At 35.7% G+C, this 10,383-nt stretch overlaps 1 protein-coding gene across 1 annotated transcript; it reads left to right on the top strand.

Annotated features, from left to right (window-relative positions):
- The first annotated feature begins 253 nt into the window (after positions 1 to 253).
- Positions 254 to 1,192, top strand: LOC103565031 (olfactory receptor 5M5-like). Its single transcript, XM_008540975.2, has one exon. It carries the CDS (start codon positions 254 to 256, stop codon positions 1,190 to 1,192), a length of 939 nt encoding a protein of 312 aa, XP_008539197.2.
- The last annotated feature ends 9,191 nt before the right edge of the window (positions 1,193 to 10,383 follow it).

The raw sequence follows: 10,383 nt of genomic DNA, 5'->3' as shown, positions 1-10,383 counted from the left end.
CAGAATATTTTTCAAACAAGAAAAGATTTGCAGAAATTCATTTAAATATGACAGCTTTTATATAAAAGACCTCTATATTGATTTAGACATGTAATACATCAATCACATGCTTACTTATGTAACATGTATTTACAAGTTTAAGTGAAGGGGAAGAGGAATCGGATGACATGTTGAGGGTAATGCAGAAACGACAAAAGACAAATGCATTTTTTATTTTCTTTACTTTAGACCTCATTTGAAGCCAGCAAACACAATGTCAAAGAAAAACTATTCAGCAGTGACTGAGTTTATTCTCCTGGGACTGACTGATAGAGCAGAGTTGCAGCCTGTCCTTTTTGTGATTTTTCTAGTCATCTACCTTATCACAGTAATTGGCAATGTGAGCATGATTTTGTTAATCAGAAGTGACCCAAAACTTCACACTCCAATGTACTTCTTCCTTGGTCACCTCTCCTTTCTAGATCTCTGTTACGTGAGCAATGTCACTCCTCAGATGCTGGTTAATTTCTTATCCAAGAGAAAAACCATTTCTTTCATTGGTTGCTGTATACAATTCCACTTTTTTATTGCCCTGGTGATCACAGAATATTATATGCTCCCAGTGATGGCTTATGACCGCTACATGGCCATCTGCAAACCCTTGTTGTATGGTAGCAAAATGTCCAGATCTGTTTGCCACTCTCTCGTTGCTACTCCTTATATTTATGGCTTTGCAAATGGTCTGGCACAGACCATCCTGATGCTTCGTCTCTCCTTCTGTGGACCCAATGAAATCAACCACTTTTACTGTGCGGACCCTCCTCTCTTAGTTCTTGCCTGTTCAGATACTTATGTCAAAGAAACTGCAATGTTTGTGGTAGCTGGTTTGAACCTGACTTGTTCTCTCACCATCATCCTCATCTCTTACATTTTCATTTTCATGGCGATTCTTCGTATCCACTCTGCTGAGGGGAGGCACAAGGCTTTCTCCACCTGTGGGTCCCATCCGACAGCTGTCACCATCTTTGACGGGACACTGTTCTACATGCATCTGAGGCCCCCTTCTAAGGCCTCTGTAGAACAAGGGAAAATTGTAGCTATTTTTTATATCTTTGTGAGTCCTTTGCTAAACCCTTTGATCTATAGTCTTCGGAACAAAGATGTTAAAAGAGCAATGAGGAAAGTGATCCGAAAGAAATTCTTTACTAAATAAGATAGACGTTTTGGTCACAGATATATAACATATCCATATTATCTGACCAGTTAATGAGCATTTTAAATTAACCCATCACTTTTTGTCATTAAGTAATTTTTATCTTTTGTAATTCTCATGTGGGACTTAGAAGCATGTGTCAAATTATTTGCTAGAGTTTACAGTGTTATCTCAGAGAATCAAAAAGAAAATACCACATAGAAATTCAGAGACAAGACTAAAAGGCATTGTTATTGCTCTATAAAATCAATAAAGAACAGAGGAAATTACCTACATTACTCACAGAGGTACAAAGTTCTAAAAGATAGAATTATCAAATGATTCTATGCCAATGATAACTTGTTAGATTTTTATAGTGCTTAATAAATTCCAAACTATTTTCCAGAAACTCATCAACTATAGCAGATGAGTTTTTATTTCTTTTCTCCTATACAAATTATACAAATTATATAGCAATGAAGATCTTTGGGCATCTCAGATTATTGCTCTAAGTTGGAAATACCAAATTTCCTTCAGAAGGGTTTTCTTCTTTTTCTTTTTTTTTTTTTTACTAATATGCATTCCCATTGTAAAACTGATTTTGCGATTTCACTTGATTTTTTATTATGAACCATTTCCAACACACAGCCAAAAATGGAAAACAATATAAAGACTAGTTATGGAAGCTTAACTAACCATTGTTAAGTTTTCACACAATGCCACTTCTGTTTCAGATATTTCAGATACTCACATATTCTTAAATTGTATCCTCCTTGTCTCTCTTTCTCTCCTACTTTCCTGCAGCAAACTCTGATATGAATTAATGTTTCTTATCACTCCATAGAGTTTTAACTTTTCTGGGTCTTTATGCATTAACAGAATTGCATATTATTTTTATATAATATTACATTGATTTAGTTATAAATGAAGATTTAAAACTATATAAATGAAATCACTTTTGTATCCTCTGCAATTCACTTTTCAATAAATATTGTTAGATTTATCCAATCTGGTTCATTTAGCAGCACTTTTGATTGATAATTCTATGGCAATATATAAATAAACCACAATATTTACATTCATTCTTCTATAGATCAACAATTACATTTTTCCAGTTCCTGATAACATGAAAATCCAGCAATACATTTTCTTGTGGAATTTGGGATGTGTAGCAGTTCAGAAGTTACTCTCATGGATAGACCTAAGATGGTAATGTCTGGGTCATAAAATATGAACATCTTTAATGTGTAGATGTCGCCAAATTGCTCTAGCAACTTACACACTTGTCAACACAGTATGAGAGTGCCTTTTACTATACATTTTTGTCAACACAATACATTGTCAGACCTTCAAAATGTTTTCCAATCTGATGGGTGCAAAAAGGTTTCTCACTCCTTGTTTAAGTTTTAGAATCATCACTACAAGTGAAGTGTTTTTAAATGCTTTGATGCTAATTGAAGATTTCTCTTTTGTTCAGTTGTATGTCCATATTCTTTGCCTACTTTTCAGCAAGTTATTTTCTTTATTTCCTGCATTTGTAATAGCTTCTTGTGTATCTGAACGAAGTAATAATTTTTTAATGATATATGAAACGCAAATATCTTGAACATGTTTGTAGCTTGTATTTCATTTCTGTGCATGATATATTTGGTGAAGCAGAAGTTTTTCACTTTAACATAGTTCAAATTTATTAATCTCTTTATGGTTGTGCTTTGTATGTCTTGTCTAAATAATTCTTTCCTGTTATTAGGATATTCACTTATCTTCTCTTTCAATGTTTTACAGTTTTGGTTTTGCACATGTAAATCTTTATTTTGCCTGGTTATTAAATGTTGCAAAACAGACTCTAATCCTATTTTTTAATGAAAAAAATTTCCATTTTTCTAATACTCCATACATTTCTGAAAACTAAAGTTTTAGTGTAAACTCTGTCTTATATCAAGATTTCATATGTATCAATCTGTTTCCAGATTCTTTATTCTAGGACCAATCTGTCAATCCTTCATCAATACAAACTATTTTTACAAAAATTGCCTTTACTGCCCCTTATCTGGAAAATTGAAACATTATTTTCTTAAAGGACCTCTGACAGAATATACCATTAAAATGTATTCATTGTTGTCAGTGCTGTCAAGTCAATTCTGACTCCTAGTCTCCCTGGGTACGGCAGAGTAGAACTTAGCCTGGTCTTTTTGCACCATCCTCTCTCCTTCCAACACTATATCACAAACAGCTCCACTGCTATTCACAGGGTTTTCAAGCTGATTTTTTCAGAAGTCAGTGGCCACGTCCTTCTTCCTAGTCTGTCTTAGTCTGGAAGCTCTGCTGAAACCTGTCCACCATGGGTGACCCTGCTGGTATTTGAAATACTAGTGGCGTAGCTTTCAGCATCAAAGCAACGTACAGCTACGACAGTCTGACAACAGACATGTGGGTGGTGTTGTTCCCTGACAAAGAGAGGAGACTGGAGGTTGGAATATCAAATCTTAACCACTAGACCACCAGAGCTGGCATTAAAATGTATACAAATACCTATAGCCTCTCCAGAGTCCATGTCCATCATTTCCTCAGAAGGGGCATGAAACCAACTTCATTGATCCAGTAGTGGTGGTTAAGAGAATGAGAAAGAAAAAAAGGTAATTTATAGGCTATATTTAGTCTTGTATCTACCCTCTTATTTTGGTATTTAACATCACAAATATTCTTTAGTTATGGCTTATCATATTTTCAAGGTGTCATCAGTTCTGCATGCCTTAATCATTATATCTTTCCTACTCACCTGGGCCAATACCCACAGTGGAAGCTGCCATGACCTAATTTAAGAGTTCACAAGGAAAAGAGCCAAGGCAGTCATTTTATTTTACTCTTTAGCCATTAAAGGCAGTACATTTCTTGTTGGGTAATTTACACACCCATCCATGTCATGGCACCCGACTTCTTACCGTTGTTTTTTCTTCTTGGAACATGCAAATTATGGAAGACAATGGTGGCAGAAAATTCTCAAGAATTGAGAGCAGAGCAGAGCAGGTCCTATTAGGTCAATCTGGTTGATTTTTTTTTTTCAGATCTTCAGTATTCCTACAAATGTTTGATTGTTTCATATAAAAACTCAGAGAGATGTTTGTGGATTTGTCTATTTCTTTTTGTAAATTTTTCCTTTAAATGTTGAGGCTGTATTATTAGAGCATGTCAAGTAATGAATTAGTATTATTCCTTTTATCATTTTATAATTTCTATCCCATCTTTGATGATGAAAATCTGAAAGTCTATTTCTCTCTGATATTCATATATGTTTAGCACTATTTTTCAACCTTTTTGTTTAGTTGATGCCTACTATGTGTATTTCTGTCCTTTGACTTTCAGGCCTTGAGTCCTTCTAATTACTGACTTTCTTATTTTATTGTGAATATTGAGACTTATTAATATTTTCTAACAGCTTATTTTGTGCTTTTAAAAAATTTTCCCTGTGCTTTTCCCCCATTTTCCTACCATGGATTAAGTTGTGTTTTCTAAGTTCCTCTTTTTTTCTACTTCTTGTTTGATTAATATACATTCTATTTTCTGTTTTTAGTAAATTCCATTAAATTTTGATACATATACTTAACTAAGTCTTTATTACTCAGTAAGTGTATTTTTTTTGAATAGTAAAAGGAACATAGAATATTTTAATTCCAGTTACCTTTGGCTTCTATCTTACATGCTATTGTGTGGAAGTATAAAATAAATCATTGATAATAAATTCTTGTTTTATAATAGACTGTTGAAATATAGTTTATATTTTATATATGATTACATTATAATTATATTACTTTTTTGTTTATTATCAACGTTCCTTTAAATTTAGCTGCTTTTTTCAATGACTTTCTCACTGTTCTGTTTGCATCCTACTCTTTCTTCTGGATTTAGTTTTCCTTTGTGTGATATATACCATTAATTAGCTTTTTTCCCTGAGAGTTTATGGGAGATAAATGCTCTCTGTTTTTATTTGTATGGAAATGTCTTGTTTTAATTTTAATTGTCAAAGAAGAATTCATTTGGGTATGAATCTAGATAGGCAGTTTTCCTTTCAGTGCTTGGAAAATATTTCATACTCTGGCTCCTGTTAGTTTTGTTGTACAGATGATGGTACTACTAGATTTTTTATTTCTCTGTAAGGAAAATATTTTCTTTTTTTTAAGTTTTGAAATTTTCAGTTTCAGTTTTTTCTTTGTGGAGATTAAGTTGTATTTACCCTTTTCCACTTTCACGACCTCCTTGGCTGATCTTTGTAAGTCATACCCTCTTTGTGTATGTTCTCACAGTCTCACGTACCTTTAATTTAAAGGATATTTTATAATGATAATTTAAAATTATATGTGTGATTGATTCATGGTTGCATCGTTCCCCAAATGTCTGGTCCATGAGGACAAGGTCTGTGTTTGCTATTGCTCACGATTTTAAAGCCAGGATTTATCCCAAAACCTAGAATAGAGATGGTTCTCAGTAAATATCTATTGAGTTAACAAACTATCACTATGCCCTTTGCATTACAATTATTTGGGTGCAAACTCCACCTTCTATCACTTTCTAACATGATCTTCATGAGCTCATAGATAATTTAAAACCTGATTGTGAAACTTTAAGTGTGTGTCCTTCACCCTCCCACAGTAAAGCATAAACTTGTCAGGGACACAAACCATCTTTTGACTTTCTGTTATGATTTCTACATTAACAATACAGTGCCAAATAGAAGGTTTTCTCTGAACATTTTTTAACTTAATAGATGAATGAATGAATGAGTGAGTGAGTGAATGAATGTCGCTATACCTGGAGAATGTTTAGTATTGTGTGAGCTTTCGTATTTCTTTGCTGAACTATCAACAATGTAATTTCAAGGATTGTCAATTGGCCTGTTTGAAGCCCATCTTTAAAACTTATTAGTTGTATACACCAGGGAAAGTTACCTAACCTCCCTTTGCTTCTTTCCCATCTGTAAAATGAAGATAAAAATAGTATGACCCATGCGTTTTCTGGGGATTAGCTGAGATAATGTTTATAAAGTGCTAAGCTAATTCCTGGCACATATTAAGTATTTGATTCTTGTTACCCATAAAGATTACCCCACATTCTCTTTTCTTTCCTGTGGTTTCTTAAAGAAATTAGCCACTCATCCCATTTCATCTCCCTACAGAGTTTCATTTTTTAAAGATAAGGAAATGTGCTCCATAAAGCGCAACATCACCTGGGAGAGAATAACCAACATTTGTTGTATATTCAGAGTATTAGGCACACATTGCACACTCCATAAATTATTCAGCAAGTATTTGCTGATTGACTAATATCTCCCAGGGCCCGTGACAGTTGATCACAGTCTTTACCCGTAAGGGTTTGTAGTCTAATGGTGGCAATAGAAATATTAGTAGGTAATTAAAACAGACTAGGTTAGACAATGATGGGGCAGAGTGACAAGAGAGCATGGAGGATGGAGGTCGAACCCAGTTCTGTGGAGGTAGAGAAAGCATCTTGTGAGAAGACTTCATTTTGAACTGTTCCTAGTGCCAGGACCAACTTGAATCTGTTGAGAATAAGTAAGGCACTGACTGGAGGGAAGCTAAGGAAATATTTAAAAAATGATGAGGGAAGTAAGGACAAACTGTGACTTTAGATTGAGAAATGGCAGCTACCTACAATTGAAAAAAGTGTATAAGACAGGAATTCAAATCCTACCCAGCCACAGAACAGCTTCCTGACACTGGATGGGTTAGTCCATCCCTATTCTTTTATTGGGCCTCTATTTCTTTAGCTGAAAGGTCAGGATGGAGTGCCAACCTCTGAGGGTTACTTTGAGGAATCAATTAAATTACTTATGTGAAAGTTGTCCTTAGGTAGGAAGTGCTTACAAAGGTATTTGCCAACAGCCCTGTCTGTTTCCCACTCTTGTTCATGGCTGACCCTGCTTGAGACATCAGTGTTCATCAGAGAGGACATTGCTAAGAACTCTGCATTTAAGGAGAGGAGACAGTTTCAGTAGAAAAGAAAAAGAAAACATAAAAATCAGACCCTCATGAAAATCTCAAGAAGAACATCTTTGTGTGCCTTCCACAGAGATTTTAGGACAAACAATAAATTTGAAATTTTGGAAAGTATGACAGGCATATGATTAGCTTTCTGACCCTAGATAGTTCCAATTAAACCCAAGAGGGGTGATTTGTGATGTAACACTCATCACTGCTACTCTCAAATCCTTCTGAGACTTTCTGTTAGAGTAGGTCCCTACCGCCAACACCCTGGTATAAATATGAGTACATTTTACAGCTTAGAGAGACATCAAGAAACTTCCTTAATCAGAGGTTAGGAAAACAGGTGCTTATCAGAATCATAAGTAAGTCTGTGTGTTTTTACTTTCTTTATTTTTAGTCAAGAAGAGATTTTATTAAAGTCTCAAAGTGACATTTACAAATTATAAGGATTTTCCATCCTTAAAAATCATATTGTCTCTGACTTTGCAAATCAGTGGTGCTCAGGAATCTAGCGTTTTATCTCTGAAAGAGAACATGCCCTTCTCTCAGTGGTTGTTGGCAGAGACTTAGTGAGGTCAGCTCTGAAAAGTCTTAATTCTATTTCTTGCAGCACACATAGCATCCCTGCTTTACACAAAACATTTTTCTAAGCTTTGAATTAGCTATTTTATTCCTCAGGACAATTGCATTTCCCCTTCTACAGCTGGTAAAATTAAGGTAGGACAGGTTAAATAATTTGCCACTATGATTGAATTCATAATCGATGGAGCCAGAATCAGAACAGGTTACTAAGTGGAATTAGATTCATAAAGTTCTGACTTTCTAGATACTAAAGTATTGACTCCTTGATATTCAGTATGTTAGAGCAGACCCTACATAATCTAATTTGATTTATTTATTTTGAAAAAGCTGCAACAAGGCTAGATGTTATCCAAGTTCACTCATGAGTAAGTTGGCTATGGAGCTGAATATAGGTTCCAGACCCATCCAGAACCTTTGCTTGATAGAATTTTTCCTTAAACACAGAGAAAAAGCTCAATGAATAGCTTAGTGCTCCCCTCTGCATGTGCATCTGATCATATGGACTTACCTGCTGATGAGTTAGGCATTAGTGTATACCTATAACTAGGGTTGATCTCACTTCAGCCTGCAAATGTCAAGTTCACACAAGACACTCTGCTGGGCTTTAGACTCATCTCTCACTGTGGAACTCCAGTTGTGCACACTTTCCTTCCTTGCAGATGCTCTCATGAATTGATATTGTTTTCTGATGCCTGCCTCTAAGCACCTTATAAATTTAATTTCAAGGCTCTCCTCCTCTTAATTATCTGTTGGAAAATTCCTAAGTTACCATTGTAGGGAGAAGGAGGAGAGGGCAGTGAGGAGACAGAGGTAGTCCCATTTACTCTCCCTACTGCAAAGAGAAAGTCACCCTGAAAACATAAGAAGTAGTCAGCTTGTCTTTATCTGTAGTTCTCAATGGCATAGAGCTCTTTATGTCCCTAAGGACAACATGAAAACATATTTCAGTCGGGTTTTTTTCCTGCATCTCCTTATTTCCAATTAAATAAGGCACTTCTATTTCCCAAGATTTTAAGTCACCTGGAGGGTTGGTTCTTAAAAAGTGACGAGTTATTATGCTTATACTGCTCATTTCAAACATATCCCTTATCTTCACCTTCACATGCATAAATGGACAAAATCATATTTTCCTCTGTAGACCTCTAGGATAATTTTAACATTAGTGCACCCTGTTTCTTCAAAATACTTTGAGGCAATCCTTTCTGTTTTCTCTAGCAAAGCTTGAACCACAACTAATTTTCTTGACAATAGGCTTATTGCAATTTCAGTCAATCTTCCTGTGCAATATGTTATAGACCTGTCACTCGTGCAAAAGAACTAAAAAGGAAAACATTCTGGTCACTGCACACAAATGTAAGGACATTTTCAGCCACAGGACAGAGCTTACCCCAAAACAAGAGTTCGTATAGTTAGAGCCAGCTTATCTATGAGACCCTTAATATATTTTTTTTCGAGGGGGGATAAAATTTTGAGTATGTGCTTTTATCTTAGTTGAAGATCCATAGTTTCATTAGAGTTTTCAAGGGATTCATGTAAAAGATTAAAAAACAATGTTTAAGGACCATTCTTACAGTGAATTAAGGTTAAAGTTTTACCATAGCTCTACTTGCTTTTTGTCTTAAACAAAGTCTTTTCTCATTCACTTGTAATTGAATGGCCAACAACAACAAAAAAACTAGCCTGTGGAGCTAGGTTACCATCTAGAGGATCTCACCAGGGCTAAATCCTTGCTATGAGGCTTCTTTCTCTTTTCCTTCTTCCTCTTCTTCTTTCTCCCCTTCTCCTATATTCCTCCTCCTCCTCCTCCTTCTTCTTCCCTGCTCCTCTCCCTCCACATCACCCTCCCCTGCTTCCTTCTTCTCCTTCTATTCTTTACTTTAGCAGGGGTTAAGACACTATGCTTCTCCTTTCATATCCCACTGTCAGCTCTGATACCTTCTGTGTTCCAGGAAAAGCTGGCTTCATGGACATGCAGCTTATGCAGTTGGCAGGGCTCTGTTTTCAGAACTCCCTCTAGGTTGGTTTAATGCTCTGGTGTCAGAGTCTTGAAATTCTTAACAATTTTTGAACAAGGATCACTTACATTTTTATTTGTCCTAGACTCTGCGTATTACGTAGTTCTCCTAGTTGCAGGTTTCACAATTTGTGGCTTTTTACCATCCTTGAGCTACTCCGCTGTGAGTTCTTTCTCCAGGAGGTAGAGGCTCTCTCTGCTTGTGAACTAATAAACTCACAAGCGTCTTGTTCAGAAGATGTTCACCTTTTTCTCTGGCCGGACTCAGACAGTCAGATTGGCTACGGTTTTCTTTCTCTGTAAACACAAAATTTTCATTCCTTTTTGACTCTGCTGTTACCAGTACCAATGTTCTACTTCAGTTGGGTTTTGATGGATCTCACACAGGTTACTGAGCTTTTGCATCATGACCATTTCAGAAAGCAGAGGTAGTTGTTAGTGACATGCAACAAATGAGTCCTTCTGCAAATGAAACCCTGAAGTCGAATTTCTTGCCCTGTTTTTGTAGATCTGAAATTGCCAAATCCTAAGATTTTTCATTCCATTTTTCTCAGTTGTGGTAAGCATTACCAATTCTCTCCGTGGGGTTTTTGAGGTGTAGAAGAACATGAAAATAT

This window comes from Equus przewalskii, chromosome 11 (genome assembly GCF_037783145.1).
Source record: "Equus przewalskii isolate Varuska chromosome 11, EquPr2, whole genome shotgun sequence".
Taxonomy (NCBI): domain Eukaryota; kingdom Metazoa; phylum Chordata; class Mammalia; order Perissodactyla; family Equidae; genus Equus; species Equus przewalskii.
The sequence above is the reverse complement of the archived record's forward strand: the minus strand, read 5'-3'. Positions and strand labels throughout refer to the sequence as shown.

Excerpts from the sequence above, each read along its gene's own strand:
- LOC103565031 (XM_008540975.2), top strand. The coding sequence starts at position 254 with ATGTCAAAGAAAAACTATTCAGCAGTGACTGAGTTTATTCTCCTGGGA.